An 18,391-nucleotide genomic window follows, 5' to 3' on the forward strand; every position below is an offset into this window, starting at 1 on the left:
TACTATTTTTATTAATTAATATAATTTTAATTATATTTATATTATATCTATAGAGATATTTATAAATATATAAATATTTTCACTGTTTATAAAGTGGGAAAACAAAACTTGTGTACAGTGCATGAATCTAAATGCAAATTTGGCTCAAGTATAAGAATACTTTATAAAGGCTCCTAAGCCTTACAAGGACATTGGTTAAGAAGAGTTGTCATTCATTGTACAAATAAAAAGTTGCAACCAAGGTTTATGAACGGTTGGATAAACTATTTTTTTCCCCTATTTGTTTTCTGCTACCTTCCAGGTTTATGACAGGCCACAAAAATATTCTGCTCTGCACTATGAACTGGGCCTCCAACAAAGCTTCACCAGTGACACCTTAAAATCAAAGCACCAGCAGATAAGTAGCAACCAGCACCATCTTGACTGGTCAGCGAGCTCCAATTCTGGATCTGCTTCTCAAAGTTTCTTCAACATAGAACCCAGTCAAGAAGCAGTTAGTGCCATCAAGGTCTCCCCCTCAGAGCCAGGAGTTTCCTTCAGCAAATCCCAAGCAAAGAAGTCCTGCACCAGCAGCACATGGGGGAAGCTGTCAGCCAGTAGTAAGGAGGTTACTATTTGCAGTGTAGTCCCATCACCCAACAACATCAGCATGGCTGCCCAGCCAAGCAGCTCCTCCGAGTGCAATTGGCTTTTGACTCTCAATGATCAAGAGGGAGGTGTGCAGCTGGAGGCCTCTGATCAGCCCACTGGGAGTACAAAGTCCAGCAAAAAGGACTTGATAAGTCAAACCATCCAAACTGCATACAATGAATGGGTGAAGAATGCCCAGAAAGCATTTGACAGCAAATCCCATGACAGCATGGAAGGGAAAAAGGAGTCTTACTTGATGGACAGAGTGTTAGATACATCACCCTCTAAGCAGAATCCCACTTCTGCTAGCAGTTGTGAAAGTGACACCAGTCATGTGCAAATTACTATCCCAATAAAGTCTTCAACAACAGATACATCTGGCCACAAAAGGAAAAAAAGACAATCCACAAAATCTTCCAAAGAGAAAACTATTCAGGAGAAAAGCCTTCATCCTGGATTTGCTATGATCAGTAAAGTAGCAAATAGGACTAGCTCTCAACCAGAGAGGAGTAAAAAAGATTTTCGAGCCACAAAGCCAGGGAAAATGATTGAAAATGAGCCCCCCTTAGTAGCTATTGACAATGGTGTGCTCACTGACAAAGCTTCCCCTAACAGTGCTATCAGACTCAGAAAATCTGTAGCTGTGACATCCACTCTCCTACCCACTGATCATTCCACATATGACAAATTATATGAGGTCCAGCACCCCAAACATGCAGGTAAGTGGCGATGGACCTGCAGCAAACCTAAATCTATCCTTCGGGAGACCTCCATGATGACATCTGAGAAGCTGATGGTGGAGCCTCCTTCAGCCTATCCCATCACGCCATCCAGCCCTCTGTATACCAATACAGACAGTCTTACTGTGATCACACCTGTCAAGAAAAAAAGGGGACGACCAAAGAAACAGCCTTTGCTCACTGTTGAAACCATTCATGAGGGAACCTCCACCAGCCCAGTGAGTCCAATCAATTATGAATTTCCAGGAACAAAGAAAAGGAAGAGGAGACAGAATCTGGCCAAGTTGGCCCAGATGGTCCCAAGACAGGACAAGTCCATCAGTGAACTCAAGTTTCACAAAAAGGTTGGGAAGCTTGGGGTCTTGGATAAGAAGACTATCAAGACCATTAATAAAATGAAGACCCTCAAGAGAAAGAATATTCTTAATCAGATCTTGTCCTCCTGCTCCAGCAGCATAGCTCTGAAAGCAAAAGTCCAGCCACCATCTAGTGTGGGGCCAACCACCATTGATGCTAGACTAGGGAAACAGATCAATGTCAGCAAGAGAGGGACTATCTACATTGGTAAAAAAAGGGGCAGAAAGCCAAGAGTAGAGCTGCAGCCTCAGCTAGAAGAACCTAAGACAGCCATCAAGCACTCAAGGCCTGTTTCCAGCCAGCCAGAAAACCCAGCAGTACCTTCCAACCTGCAGTCACTTGTGGCATCATCACCAGCAGCTATTCATCAATTTTTGACACAGTTAGTCGGGACTAATGGCAACCTTAGCCCTGCAAGCACTGGAACAAATTTTTCAGAGTTAAAAACTATGCCAAATTTTCAACCTATCAGTGCTTTTCCTACAAAAACACAGAAAGGAGTGCACAGTGGAACTTGGAAGCTGTATCCACCCAGGTTAATGGCAAATTCACCTTCCCACCTCTGTGAAATAGGTTCTCTGAAAGAGGTCACGCTGTCGCCAGTGAGTGAATCTCACAGTGAAGAAACCATTCCAAGTGACAGTGGGATAGGTACAGACAACAACAGCACTTCTGACCAAGCTGAGAAAAGCTCAGAATCCTGCCAGAGATACTCCTTTGATTTCTGCACCCTGGACAACCCAGAGGCTATCCCATCTGACACCAGCACAAAGAACAGGCATGGTCACCGGCAGAAACATCTGATTGTGGATAACTTTCTTTCTCATGAGAGTATTAAAAAGCCAAAACACAAGAGGAAAAGGAAAAGCCTGCAGAACAGAGATAACCTCCAGTTTCTGGCAGACCTTGAGGAACTAATCAATAAGTTTCAAGTGTTCAGGATTTCCCACAGTAGTTACACATTTTATCATGAAAATCCATATCCCAACATCTTCAGGATTAATTTTGATCACTACTACCCTGTGCCATATATCCAATATGATCCATTGTTCTATCTTCACAGGACCTCTGACATGAAGTCTAAGAAGAAACATGGTAGACCTGCTAAAACCAATGACACCATGACAAAGGTGCCTTTTTTACAAGGGTTTGGTTACCCTATTCCCGGTGGGAGTTACTATGCACCCTATGGAATGCCTTACACATCAATGCCTATGATGAATCTTGGTTACTATGGTCAGCATCCACCTCCTTTTTACCTGTCTCACACACTCAGAGAGGCTCCCCCATTTATGAGACCGACCATGCCCACACCCCAGTTCCATGGAAGCTCTCATATGAAGATGTCCACCACTGCCAAGCATAATGTAAAACATGGAATGCACCTACAAACACCCACGGGAGTGAGCTTTGGAGACATGCAGTCCTCTTTGGCTCCTCCAGAGGTCGGAGGAACAAGCCTTTCAAGTGGCCGACTTCACAAAAGGAAACACAGACATAAGCACAAGCATAAGGATGAGCGAATACTGGGGACAGATGAAGATCTGAGTAGTCTCTTTGCTAGCAAGTCCAGTGGCTTCTCCAGTCATGTGATCAACAAAAGGCTAAGCAGCTCAGATAAAGACCTCTCCTTGCTCAATGAGAAAAGCAAGCATAAGGAGAAGCAGAAGCACCAGCATTGTGAAAACAGACACAAAGGTTCAAAGAGTAACTTTGAAGTGGATACGCTGCCTACGTTACCACTTTTTCATGCCCAGCAGTCGACACAGACTAAAGATAAAAGTGACTCAAGCAATGATCCTGTTGACTCTTGCACAAAGAGATACACTGGTAATACTGAGAGTAATGGAAGGTCAGAGTCCTTGGACATGTTTGGTGAAATGAATTCCTCAAGTGAGAAGTGGGACAATGATGCAAGTAGGAATAAAAAAAGAAACTTTGAAGGGTTTGGAACTTACAGGGAAAAGGACATTCAGCCCTTCAGGGTAAACAGGAAGGACAGAAGTACTAGTACTTACGATTCTTCAGCCTCTTCAGGTAAGCTCTACTTTATTCTATTTTACTTTACTGCATTTAAATTTTCATATTGAACAAAGAGGGACTTGCCATTTATAGAAAATATGCTTATGAGTCAATAACTTCTCTGGCTTTTTGTAATTGGCTCCCATTCTGCATCCAAATATGGGGGAAATTTGCTTTGTCCATGAGGAAGATGAAACAGAGGTGAAGTGACTATGTAGACCAGCCAGCAAGTCAATGGCCAAGCAAAGCTAAAATTCAGGAATTTTGTCCAAGTTTTCCAGTGTTTCAGGGTTGGACACTTTCTTGCATAGCTCTGAAGGGAGTAACTGGAGACACTGGGTCCTTGTAACCACTGAAGGAGAGCAATCATGTAGTTGAGCACACCTGTGCTAAAATTGTTAGTCTTTCCTAATTAAGATTGGCACTGTGCTTGCTGCTAGAAATATATCCCCATAATGGATATACCCTTACACATATTTAAGAGGTAGCTGAAAAGGTTTTAACAATGTGTCATGGTTTAAACCCAGCTGGCAACTAAGTACCACACAGCCACTCGCTCACACCCTCCTTCCACCGTCCCTGGGCAGGAGAGAATCATAGAATCATAGAATAGTTAGGGTTGGAAAGGACCCCAAGATCATCCAGTTACAACTCCCCTACCATGGGCAGGGATATCTCATGTTAAAACACGTCACCCAAGGCTCTGTCTAACCTGGCCATGAATACTGCCAGGGATGGAGCATTCACAACTTCCCTGGGCAACCCATTCCAGTGCCTCACCACCCTCACAGTAAAGAGCATCCTCCTTATATCCAATCTAAACTTCCCCTGTTTAAGTTTTAGCCCGTTACCCCTTGTCCTATCACTACAGTCCCTAATGAAGAGTTCCTCCCCAGTATCCTTACAGGACCACTTCAGATACTGGAAGGCTGCTATGAAGTCTCCACCCAGCCTTCTCTTCTCCAGGCTGAACAGCCCCAACTTTCTCAGCCTGTTGTCATATGGGAGGTGCTCCAGTCCTCTGATCATCCTCGTGGCCCTCCTCTGGACTTGTTTCAACAGTTCTGTGTCCTTTTCATTTTGAGGACACCAGAACTGTGCACAGTACTCCAAGTGAGGTCTCACGAGAGCAGAGGGGCAGGATCACCTCCTTCGACCTGCTGGTCACGCTCCTTTTGATGCAGCTCAGGATACGGTTGGATTCCTGGGCTGCCAGAGCACACTGCCGGCTCATGTTCATTTTCTCATCAACCAACATCACCAAGTCCTTCTCAACAGGGCTGCTCTGAATCTCTTCTTTGCCCAACCTGTAGCTGTGCCTGGGATTGCTCTGACCCAGGTGTAGGACCTTGCACTTGTCATGGTTGAACTTCATAAGGTTGGCATCAGCCCACCTCACAAGCATGTCAAGGTCCCTCTGGATGGCATCCCTTCCCTCCAGCGTATCAACCGAACCACACAGCTTAGTGTCATCAGCAATCTTGCTGAGGGCGCATTCAATCCCACTGTCCATGTCAGCGACGAAGATGTTGAACAAGACCAGTCCCAACACCTATCCCTGAGGGACACCACTCGTTACTGGTCTCCAGCTGGACGTTGAGCCACTGACCACAACTCTTTGTATGCGGCCATCCAGCCAGTTCTTTATCCACCAAGTGGTCCACCTATCAAATTGATGTCTCTCCAGTTTAGAGACAAGGATTCCATGTGGGACAGTGTCGAACATACAGGTAGATGACATCAAATGCTCTACCCCTGTCCATCAGTTCCGTAGCCCCATCATAGAAGGCCATCAAATTGGTCAGGCAGGATTTCCCCTTAGTGAAGCCATGCTGGCTGTCACCAAGCACCTTGTTGTTTTTCATGTGCCTTAGCATGCCTTCCAGGAGAATGTGCTCCAAGATTTTGCCAGACACAGAGGTGAGACTGACTGGTCTGTAGTTCTCTGGGTCATCCATTTTCCCCTTCTTGAAAATGGGGTTATATTTCCCTTTTCCCAGTCATTGGGAACTTCAGCTGACAGCCATGATTTTTCAAATATGATGGACATTTTTCAAATATGATGGGATGGGGAGGAGAATCAAAAGAATGTAAAACCTGTGGGTTGAGATAAGAACAGTTTAATGATTAAAATAAAGCAGAATACACTACTACTACTACTAATAATAATAAACAAAATAACAAGGAGAGAGATATAAAATTAAGAGGGGAAAGGGAAAGAAACCCCAAACAATAGACAACAGTGATGAATAATACAATTGCTCACCACCCGCTGACCAGCCCATCCCCAAGCACCAATCGGCCCCTGCCAGGTAACTCCCCCCAGTTTATGTACTGAGCATGATCTGCTGTGGTATGGAGTACACCTTTAGCTAGTTTGGGTCAGGTGTCCTGGCTCTGCTCACTCTCAGCTTCTTACTAAAGCCCCATTTGAGGGACCCAGGGAGAGAAATTTGGCTAGGTGTTAAGCCAAAACCTTTAAAGGTCTTTGAGTCTTTACACAGCTTTTTTATAAATATTTGTCCTATCTCTCATTGCTTGTTGCACTTCCTCCAAAAATCTCACCATTGCATTCTGCAACAGCAGCAATTATAATACCTGTTGGCAAAGTAAGCATCCTTCTTATTGGTGTCTTCCTATTGGTGTCACAGCATGGTAGTTATTGCCCAGCCTTTGGGAGAACAGCCACGATACTAGGCATTGAATCTCTGCTCTGGCCCACAAAGTGTACAAAAGCCATTTGTTGATGGGTTGGAATGGACGTGTTGCAAGTTGTGGAGCTGGGTCAGTGTCCTATGACTGGTGTGGTGTACTGCTGATCCAGAGGGATGTGCCATGGTGATAGCTGGGTTGAATGTATGGAGACCCTGAGTACAGTCCTAGTGTAAATCTGTCACTTCCAGCCAGCAGATGTCGTGTAAAGTAATTATCTTGAACACTGAGTGGCTGTGGGAAGGGACTGGTGTCATGGAAACATTAAACCCTAGCCAATTTGGTCTGAACAGTTTTAGGACTCGTGACTTGGAAATATAAACTGAATAGATGAGGAGAGAGGAGGATCCTTTTGACTGCTAAGGACATCTATTCCTCCCCTGCAGAGAAAAATAAAAGGAATCTGAATCTTGTCTGAGAGACTGAATTGTACTTTACAATATGGAGCTGCTTTCATGATGACAGAGGCAGGTGTTTTGCTGCAATATAAATGAATTTAGCTTGGGAACAAGCCCAGAGCTCCTTCACCATCAGATATTTATGCAAAACAGATTTTATACTTGGTTCTAGAAAAGGGTGAGCTTTACTGAACCAGCCAGTGGTGGATGAGATTCTGATATGCTAAAAAAGAGCTTCAAAGAAGCTAGAAGAAGACTAGTCCAGTGGCATCAGTCTGGTATATAGGCAAGGATACAACAGAAGGTGTTTCATATCCTAGCATGCCATAGTCATACTGTCACTTGGACATATCCTAAACTGAACTTAAAAGTTGTGCGCACCAAGCATTGACTCCTTCCTTCCACTCCCTGAAGCCAGAGGTACACCTCATGCATTTGCAAAACACTGAGGCACCTCTGGCACTCTGCAATCTGAGGCTTGGTGGCTGATCCTTTATTCTGCTCTCTAATAGTTACTAAAGCCCCAGGTGAGGGACCCAGGGAAATTCCACAGATTGGTGCCACAGCTGGGCTGGGGAGATGGAGAGAGCTGTATTTTAAAGAGGTCCTCATAGCAAACTACATGTCTCCTTGTCATGTGTCTGCCTGCTTCACTCTCATATGTGATGCTGAAGAAGAGACTTGTGTTGCTGATAAGCAGTCTCAATGCCATAGCTTGTGCCATGGAAAAATGCGGGAATAATTACATCTTCCCTATTTCCTAAGGTGGACAAATAAGGAAGAGCACATTTAATATTTTAAGGTGCATAGCTAAGATGGCAATTTGTGCATACAACCTGTTTGATTATGTCCTAGTTAGAATCATTGCAGGCCAGGGTGTAGCTGGGGGTGAAGCAGAGGTCAAATGTCACCATATGCAGGTTGTATTTCTGCTTAACTTACCTACAAGCCCCCCCCCCCCCGCCTTCCCCCCTTAACATCCAGCAGTGCTACAAGATTAAATTCTTCTGATTTGACCTTTCCTCCTTAGCTAGTCTGTATGGTTCTGGTTTACCTCTGAAGGAATCAGTATCAGCTTTAGATGGAGGATGGGCATCACAGTGAGTACTGTTTGGCCCTATGACTTGAGTGGGAGAAGAGGGGCTGTGTCATGTATGCGTACATACGCCAGTCACGCTTATTAAATGCACAAATATTTGTTATATTTGTTTATATACGAATTATCTAAAAAGTGCCCTTGTTCCTGTTAAAAAGCCTTACATTGGGTGATTATACCTTCCAAAAGGACAGTTAGGAGGAATACTGGAGGAAGGGAGAAGTGACAACTGAATGAACAGCATTCATCTGATGTCAGTACAAACACGCATACAAGTAACCACGCCCTGTTGAGCAGTGTCATCTATCCAGATGAGATTTCTTCCCTGACAAAACTCCCCTCAGTTTCCTGCTGGAATAGGCAATTGCCCCACAACACTGAAAAAATATCTGGTTCATCCTCTCTCAGAAGTCAAATTCATTAATGTAATTTAAAACAGGACTTGCTGTGAGCAAAACCAAATACAGCGAAATACTGGCAAGGCCACCACAAGTTTTGTTTTGGCTTGAGGTGGGTGTTGTCTGTTGGGTTTGGTTTTGGTTTTTGGCTTTTTTTTAAGAAACAGCATATGCAGTTTTGGACTATTATGTAGCTATAATTTGCCACAGTTATACACCAAGAAAGGATCTGTATTTCAATAGTGGGTAAGCATATATGTTCTTCTGAATGTATATGGAAGACACAGGCAAATAGGGTTAGCCAACTGCCTTATTAAACAAACTTTTCTGATTTTTGTATTTGTCGTGGTTTAAGCCCAGCCGGTAACTCAGAACCACGCAACTGCTCACTCACTCCACCCCCTTCTTCCCCCCCACTCCTGGAGGGATGGGAAGGAGAATCGAAAGAATGCAAATCCCATGGGTTGTGATAAGAACAGTCCAGTAACTAAGGTATAATACAAAACCACTACTACCACCACCACCACCAATAATAACGGAGATGACAAGGGGAGAGAATATAAAACTAAAAGGGAAAAGGAAAAGGAAACAATAAACACAAGTGATGCACAATACAATTGCTCACCACCCACTGACCGATACCCAGCCAGACATGAGCAGCGATCTCGGGCCTTCTGGATAACTCCCCCCAGTTTATATACTGGGCATGTAGTGCTGTGGTATGGAATACCCCTTTGGCTACTTTGGGTCAGGTGTCCTGTATCTACTTCCTCACAGCTTCCCGTGCCCCTCCTCACTGGCAGAGCATGAGACTGAAAAGTCCTTGATCAAGTAAGCATTACTTAGCAACAGCTAAAAACATTGGTGTGTTATCAGCATTGTTCTCAGACTGAAGTCAAAAATACAGCACTGCACCAGCTACTAAGAAGGAGAAAAATAACTGCTACAGCTGAACCCTGGACAGTATTATAATACTTTCCAGGATTATTTTTTTTCATACCTCCAGAATCACAGAGTTGGTTCATTATTCTGCAGTGAACACATTAGTTCAGTAATAGAGGAAACAGTGGTCCAATACAATGTTTAATGAACATTTTATCATTAACCAGTTTAGAGACATAAAATTAATGTCTATACTGCCTGAGTCTTGCATATTATGGTCTTCTGGGCAGAGTCTGGATTGAGAGCAGCACTGAGGAGGAGGACTTGGGGGTGCTGATTGACAAAAAACACAACATGAGCCAGTAGTATGCATTGGCAGCCCAGAAAGCCAACTGTATGCTGGGCTGCATCAAAAGGAGCATAACCAGCGGGTCAAGGGAGGTGATTCTCCCCTCTACTCCGCTCTCATGAAACCCCACCTGGCTGTGTTCAGCTCTGTGGCCCCCAACACAAGAGGACCTGCTTGAGCAAGTCCAGAGAAGGGCCACAAAGATGATCCAAGGGCTGAAGCACCTCTCCTATGAAGACAGGCTGAGATAGTTGGGCTTGTTCAGCCTGGAGAAGAGAAGGCTCTAGGGAGACCTTATATCAGTCTTCCAATACCTAAAGGGTGTCTACAAGAAATCTTTTTTACAAGGACATGTAGTGACAGGACAGAAGGGCACTTTTAAGTTGATAGAGGGAAGGTTTAGATTAGACATTAGGAAAACATTCTTCTCTATGAGGGTGGTGATACACTGGAACAAGTTGCCCAGAAAAGTTGTGGATGCCTCATCCCTGGAAGTGTTCAAGGCCAGGTTGGATGGGGCTTTGAGCAACCTGGTCTAGTGGAAGGTGTCCCTGCCCATGGCAGAAGGGTTGGATCTAGATAATATTTAAGGTCTCTTCCAACCCTAACAATTCTATGATTCTACAATTCTATATGCTCATGGATGCACCTTTACATACTGGAAAAAGGGAGGAGAAGTGACATTCAGGTGATGAATGAAGTTCATTAGATATCAATTTCAATGTGTAAGTCAGCTTGCTTTCTTCAGTAGCGGTATTTGACTCGACAGGACCTAGGTGTCATATGGCACTGCATGCACAGATGCAGAGGCAGGCTGATGTGTGATTGCCCTGGGTTCAGCTTAAACCATGACAGTGATCCAGGGTTTGGAGACCCATCTTCCATATAGTTTTCTCACGTGACTGCAGAAAAGTGTCTAATTTGCAGTGAACCTCAGTGTCTGTCGGGGAAAAGGGGATAAAACCAGTTTCCTGCTGTACAGAGACACAGTGAGGTCTGATACGCATCGATGCCCAGCAAATGCAGTGTGGGAGAAGTGGCAGTGTTTGAAGCAAATGGGAGAAGAGCCAGACATGAACTTGACTTGCTGAGGATGTATGGAATATTAATCATCCTCCCTTTCCCCAGCTCTGCCTCTGCTGTGGTTTCCTCAAACACCCCAGGCTCCTACATAGCTTCAAGCAGCTGGAAAAAGTTTTCCAGCCCCAGTGTAAGTGGGGCCTATGCCCTCCTACTGTGTCCTGTGGTGAGGGACAGGCACTGTGCAGTTATGGGGTGTTTGTACCATCTGGCCCATAAATGTTAGCATTGGAGCTTTAAAAAAATACCATTATTTGTAAATAAAATTACATTCATCAGAACAGCTGTTTGGGCCCCTGGATGCTTAGAAGTACAAACAAAACTACTGTATTTACCTCCAAAAGCATTATCAGGCCCGCTTAGGATAAACATCTTGTAGTTTTCCATTAAGTCTTCTGCCAGTCTTGAGGAGAGGAGGCCAAGCCAGCATGACTGTTGCTCCATTCTGCCCATGGTGTTTCCTAGAGGAATGGCCTTTTAAGGCCCCCCAAAAGATGGGGAAAACAAGTCAAAGCTTTCCTTGAAAGTGTTTTGACCAACATTTGAAATAGCAAGATTTATTGCTGGTTTTGTTTTAATACTACTGCTTGCTTACTGTGTTGCTTCCAGTATTTGCACCGACCAAGGAGAAAAGAAACAGCTGGGATGCTGCAGTGGGAGAGCTGGAGTGTTTACCACCCAACCTCTCTTAATGATTGGATGTTTATTGCACTGCCTGGAGGCTCAGTACAAAGTCTGTTGGACCAGTAATGAATTAATCAAATTAAATGCTGTGACCCCTTTGTTTTTGGGGAGTGTTACAAGCCTCCCAGCACCCATCCTAATTTCTGCCTCTTACTTTGCTGTCTGTACAACAGTCAAGCAGTTCTTCCTTCACAACTTGGTGGATTATCTTCACTCTTTCTGGCCAATGACAATGTCTTATTTGAAGTTTTTATTTAGACCACTGCTGGTTTATGGAGTTGTGCAGATTCCACATTGGGTGTGAAGCATCTTCGCATCAGACACAACTGGCTTCTGCTGGGCTCTTGGCTTTTAAAGGCAATAAAGAATCACTGCTGGATTCTTGTCTCGGCTTGGAGTAAATCAAGCATCTCCCCACTGAAATAGGTGAGGTTGATTTTTGGAGTGAAGTATCCGTTGAGGTGAAAAGACAGTATGGGTCTGGAAAGTCCCACCCATGGCTTCACAGGGTGTGAGCTGGAGTCCTTGCAGCTGTGCTCTACCTGCCAAGTGCAGAAACCAGCCTTGGTTCAGCATTTGTAAAGATTTTCTTAGCTTGGAGGAAGACGGTTGGTAAAGATTCTGACAATGCACAGCCTGGATACTTGTATAAGTGGCAGTTTAAGAAGAGTTAGAAGGAAAAGTGTGTGCTATAGTTCTGGACTATATGCAATGTAATTTCTTGCTCAAAAGCACTGATAATCTAGGTACAAGGCAAGAGGTCTATTCAGATGCATGGAGGAAGTAAAACAAAGCAATGGCTATCTTCACTATTAACCTGAAGCTGGGCATAGGAAAAGCTGAGCTCAAGATATCTGACAGTGAGTGGAATCATAATGCACACAGGGCAACTTGCATCCTGTCCTACTTAACTGCAAAAGTGAGAGTTTGGGTCTGTGACAACTGGAGCATGACCTGAGGCAGCTTCTCTGTTCCCATTGGCTGCCAAAAGTTTTATATTCATGTATCACAGGAAAAGAAAGACAGAAGAGCATTATTGCAGCTGACTTAATTCTGCCTAATTGCAATAACAACACTGAAAAAACAAAAGGAGAACAAAAAAGGAGCTCCTGAACAAAGTCCAGCATAGAAAGGAGGCCTAAAGAGGGCGGAAGCAAGGTCAGATAGCCTGGGAAGAATATGGAGAAATAGAGCATCCAGGGGTCAGGTTAGGAAAGCTAAAGCCCTGACAGAACTCAGTCTGGCCAAGGACATTAAGGGCAACAAGAAAAACTTCTATAGATACATAGGGGATAAAAGGATGATGAGGGGAAATGTGAGCCCCCTCTGAAAGGAAATGGGAGACCTGGTTACCTGGGACATGGAGAAAACCAAGGTATACGATGACTTTTTTGACTCGGTCTTCACCAGCAACAGCTCCAGCCACACTGCACAAGTCACAGAAGGCAAAGGCAGGGACTGGGAGAATGAAGAACTGCCTGCTGTAGGAGAACATAAGGTTCAAAATCATCTAAGGAACCTGAAGGTGCACAAGTTCATGGGACCTGACAAAATGCATCCATGAGTCCTGAGGGAACTGGCAGATGCAGTTGCCAAGCCATTATCCATCATATTTGAGAAGTAGTGGCAGTCCAGTGAAGTTCCTGCTGACTGAAAAAGGGGAAAAATAACCTGCCGTTTTGAAAAGGGAAAAAGTGAAGACTCAGGGAACTACAGGCTGGTCAGTCTCACCTCAGTGCTTGGCAAGATCATGGAGCAGATCCTCCTGGAAACTGCTAAGGCACATGGACAATAAGGGGATGATTGGTGACAGCCAACATGACTTCATGTCCTGAGTTCAGCAGTAGCAGTCATTTTTCTCCTTCTTAGTAGCTGGTGTGTGGGAATCGCCGGGAGACGAGCTCATCAGATGATGACCGACAAGTCTCGTTTATTGCTAAGCAGATGGATACTTAAATACCTTGCTTGCATGTTTATAGTTCGGTTACAGAGAGATCATTGGCTTATAGCTTTTACATGTTACAAGGTCATTGGCTTATAGCTTTTACATGTTACAAGATCATTGGTTTATAGCTTCTACATTTTTGCAGCTACACCGTGCACCCCCCCACCATCCTCCTTCTCATGCACTTATCACTTAGTGGCCTTGGCTGTGATTGGTCATAGTATGTTGCTGTTTGCCGGCGTCCTTCATTTCCTCATTATCTGGCGTGAGAGGTTTGCACCATGTTCTACACAGATGTCTTGTTTCACCTCGTTGATGGGAACATGACCTTATGACCTTTTTCGACGAAGCCAATCCTCCACCATTCCCCCTTTTTCTTTATAAAGGAATAAGGACTGAGTCAGGAGTTGTTGTAAACAAGCAGAACAACATTGCAAAGCATAACAAAGTAACAAACCCCCTATAATTATGAGACCTATAACAGCGAAGCAGCTTGTAAAGCAAGTGTATATGCAGCTCTATGAAGTGAAACTTCTAAAATCAGCTAAATATTTCTGAAGCGCTATAAGCGGGTTACATAAAAGATAATTTGACAAACTATACAAAAAGTCTTTGTTTCAGCTAATTCTGGCGAAGATGCCTTATAGACTGACAACCACCACAATACAATTCTACTGTAGGGTCACACTGATGACAAAAACTACAGAGTTATCGAAGCACTTGTTGTATCACCAATCTCAGTTGTACCACTATATGCCTGTGGCCATGGACCGGATCTAGGAGGGCGACCGTGCTCAAGGAAAGCTCTGTGTTGATTAAGGAGTTAAGTTCTTCTATTAGTGGCTGTAGCGCTCGGCGCAAGCAACGCTCCTCCCAGGCCTGCAACTCAGGGTCCATACACTAGCTCGGAGATGCCGTCACTGGAGCTTCTGCAACAGCCGGTCTTAGTCACTTGGATGGTACCCACAAGGGTCCTGCAGGAGCACAAACACAGGCGTAACCACAGCCCAGATATATTACTTCTGCCGGTCCCTGCCACAAATCTGTATTAGGATCTCGATAGTACGCCTTAAAAGAAGGCTTTATCTTCTGTTTGTACAAAGTGCTTAATAACCGCTGGAGTTTGTTCATCACCAAAGATGCATAAAAAATTTAACGTAATTTCACCCATATAATCAGCATCGATGACACCTGGAACAATGAATAGTCCTTTCAACGCAGATGATGATCTCCCCAGTAGCAAGGCTAGTCTCATAGATTCTTTTAACAATTCTGGACCTAGCTGGACTTGAGCCTCCTTAGTGGAGAACTGTCTGGTTCCCATCAGGTGTTGTAATTGCACCCCAATCAGGGGATCTCCCTGGCCTCGCTGAACTGCAACTGCCTCTTGACAGGTTTTCTGCCAATACATGTTCCATAACAACAACTGCGAAGGGGTGAGGATTAATTTCACAATACTTTTAATATAACAGCAAATCCGTTCCCCAAATCACAGAATCACAGAATCACAGAATCCCAAGGGTTGGAAGGGACCTCAAAAGATCATCTAGTCCAACCCCCCCGCAAGAGCAGGGTAACCTACAGTACATCACACAGGAACTTGTCCAGGCGGGCCTTGAATATCTCCAGTGTAGGAGACTCCACAACCCCCCTGGGCAACCTGTTCCAGTGCTCTGTCACTCTTACAGTAAAGAAGTTCTTCCTGATGTTAACGTGGAACTTCCTATGCTCCAGTTTACACCCACTGCCCCTTGTCCTATCACTGGATATCACTGAAAAAAAGCCTAGCTCCATCATCCTGACACCTACCCTTTACATATTTGTAAACATTTATGAGGTCACCCCTCAGTCTCCTCCAAGCTAAAGAGACCCAGCTCCCTCAGCCTCTCCTCATAAGGGAGATGCTCCACTCCCTTAATCATCTTTGTGGCTCTGCGCTGGACTCCTTCAAGCAATTCCCTGTCCTTCTTGAACAGAGGGGCCCAGAACTGGACGCAATATTCCAGATGCGGCCTCACCAAGGCTGAGTAGAGGGGGAGGAGAACCTCTCTTGACCTACTAACCACACCCTTTCTAATGCACCCCAAGATGCCATTTGCCTTCTTGGCCGCAAGAGCACATTGCTGGCTCATGGTCATCCTCCTATCCACCAGGACCCCCAGGTCCCTTTCCCCTTCGCTACTTTCCAGCAGGTCAACCCCCAACCTGTACTGGTACATGGGGTTGTTCTTCCCCAGATGCAAGACTCTACACTTGCCCTTGTTAAATTTCATCAAGTTTCTCCCCGCCCAACTCTCCAGCCTGTCCAGGTCTTGCTGAATGGCAGCACAGCCTTCTGGTGTGTCAGCCACTCCTCCCAGTTTTGTGTCATCAGCAAACTTGCTGATGGTGCACTCAGTTCCCTCATCCAGGTCATTGATGAAAATATTAAACAGCACCGGTCCCAGCACTGACCCCTGAGGGACTCCACTAGTCACAGACCTCCAGCTAGATTCTGTGCCATTGACCACAACTCTCTGCCTTCTTCCTTTCAACCAGTTCTCGATCCACCTCACTACTTGATCGTCAAGCCCACACTTCCTTAGCTTATCTATGAGGATGCTGTGGGAGACAGTATCAAATGCCTTACTGAAATCAAGAAAAACTACATCTACCGCTCTACCATCATCCCTCCACCTAGTCACTTCCTCATAGAAGGCTATAAGGTTGGTCAAACATGACTTCCCCTTGGTAAAATCATGTTGGCTGCTCTTAATGACCCCCTCATCCTTGATATGCCTAGAGATGGAGTCAAGAATAAGTTGTTCCATCACCTTTCCAGGGATGGAGGTAAGGCTGACCGGTCTATAATTACCCGGGTCCTCCTTCTTGCCCTTCTTATAGACTGGCGTGACACTTGCCACCCTCCAATCCTCAGGCACCTCGCCCGTTTCCCACGACTTACCAAAGATTATGGAGAGTGGCCTAGCAATGACCTCCGCCAGCTCCCTCAGCACCCGTGGGTGCATTCCATCCGGACCCATCGATTTACAGATGTCCAGATTGCATAGCTGATCCCTAACCCAATCCTCATCTACCAAAGCAAACTCCTCCTTTGTCCTGACTCCTTCTGGGGCTATAGAAATCCGGGGCCCTCGGGGAGAGTCTGCAGGAGTAAAGACAGAGGCAAAGAAGGCATTCAGCACCTCTGCCTTCTTTATATCCTCTGTCTCCAGGGCACCCACTTCGTTCAGCAGTGGGCCTATATTGCCTCTTGTGTTAGTTTTATTTGCTATGTATTTGAAGAAGCCCTTTCTATTGTCTTTAACCCGACTAGCAAGATTGAGTTCCAAGGAGGCCTTAGCTGTCCTAATTGCCTCCCTACATCCTCTAACAACTGTCCTATATTCCTCCCAAGCGCCCAGCCCCTCCTTCCATAATCCATAGATTCTCCTTTTCCACTTGAGTTTGCCCAGCAGCTCCTTGTTTAACCACGCCGGTCTCCTAGATCCCTTACTTGATTTCCTACTCATTGGGACGCTCCGATCCTGAGCTTGGAAGAAGCGGTCCTTGAATGCTAACCAACTATCTTGAGCCCCTTTACCGCCTAGTACACTTTCCCATGAGACTTCCCTTAGCAGTTGACTGAAGAGGCCAAAGTTGGCCCTTCGGAAATCCAGAACTGTGGCTTTGTTAGGTATTCTATTCCTCCCACACAGGATCCTAAACTCCACCATCTCATGGTCACTGCAGCCAAGGCTGCCATTGACCGTCACCACTTCGACCAAACCCTCCTTGTTGGCGAGTACTAAATCTAGCAGCGCTGCTCTCCTAGTTGGTACGTCCACCATTTGCATTAAGAAATTATCATCAATGCACTCGAGGAACCTCCTAGACTGTGAATGACTGGCTGTGTGAGTCTTCCAGCAAATATCGGGGTAGTTAAAGTCCCCCACGACGACTAAGGCATGTAGTCGCGAGGCTACTTCCAGTTGCCTGTAGAAAGCCTCATCAACTCCTTCGTCCTGATCAGGAGGTCTGTAATAGACCCCCACAACTGTATCACCCGTGCCAGTCTGTCCCTTAATTCGTACCCACAGACATTCCACTTGCTCCTCATCCGACCCCGGACAGAACTCAATACATTCTAGTTGCTCTCTCACGTAAAGAGCAACTCCACCACCTCGCTTCGCTGACCTATCTTTCCTAAAAAGGACATAGCCATCCATGACCACATTCCAGTCATGTGAACTGTCCCACCATGTCTCTGTAATTGCCACTAGATCATAACCTTTAGCCTGCACACAGACTTCTAACTCCTCCTGTTTATTCCCCATGCTGCGTGCATTGGTGTACAGGCATTTCAGGGAGCCAGTCCTAGTACCCTTTTTCCCCTGCGGGGCAGGGTCTAAAAAGCTATCCTTTCCCACAAGTGAAACAAGAGATTGATAGTCCTCCTTAGCCCGCCATCCTTCAATCCCTAGCATGTTCCTCTTGGGCTTGTCCCCAACATCTGAAGGTCATTCCTGTATAAAATAGCATACATTTTCCACTGCTATTTTTAGTATCATTAGTATCATTTCAGTTTCAGAAGTGGGCAGCAACCTAGATGCAAGCATCTTTGCAGATCTCAGACCTGTTTAACAGACTGAAATTGCTACATGATGCTTAATGATGCTAGAAATACATATGATGGTATGCCATCTCCATTTAGTTCTATTCAGTAATTTAAAGGTAGGCAGTAGGTAAGTATTGAATACAGTTCAAGGTGGGTTAAAGAAATCCATACACCTACAGTTTTGTTTTCTCACTACAAATTCACCTCATCAGTTTTCAGTACAATCTTACGAGACAGAGCCACAGACAGCTCTTACAAGAGGCTGCTGCCTTGCTTCTTCTGTACTGCCACTTTCAGTCTTCATGGAGAAAGACATGCATGACCTGATTGTATTGGAAAGTCTTACATGCCCTAAAACCAGACTAAATCAGAACAAATCGCAGTCATAGAATCATAGAATAGTTAGGTTTTAAAGGACCTTAAGATCATCTAGTTCCAACCCCCCTGCCATGGGCAGGGACATCTCACCCAAGACCATGTCACCCAAGGATCTGCCCAACC

General features: G+C 45.0%; 1 protein-coding gene across 17 annotated transcripts in view; it reads left to right on the forward strand.

The window, feature by feature from the left end:
* Nucleotides 1–18,391, forward strand: part of LOC136004410 (SET-binding protein-like) — a 347,514-nt gene that overhangs the window by 115,376 nt on the left and 213,747 nt on the right. For 16 of the 17 annotated variants that reach the window (XM_065660874.1, XM_065660870.1, XM_065660879.1 and 13 more), the window contains one exon: nucleotides 302–3,764. In XM_065660874.1, coding sequence (XP_065516946.1) covers nucleotides 302–3,764 — 3,463 coding nt within the window. Of the gene's footprint in view, nucleotides 1–301; nucleotides 3,765–11,273; nucleotides 11,667–18,391 lie in introns of those variants that run through there. The other variant, XM_065660883.1, reaches the window with a different exon arrangement.

This window comes from Lathamus discolor, chromosome W (assembly GCF_037157495.1).
Source record: "Lathamus discolor isolate bLatDis1 chromosome W, bLatDis1.hap1, whole genome shotgun sequence".
Taxonomy (NCBI): Eukaryota; Metazoa; Chordata; class Aves; order Psittaciformes; family Psittacidae; genus Lathamus; species Lathamus discolor.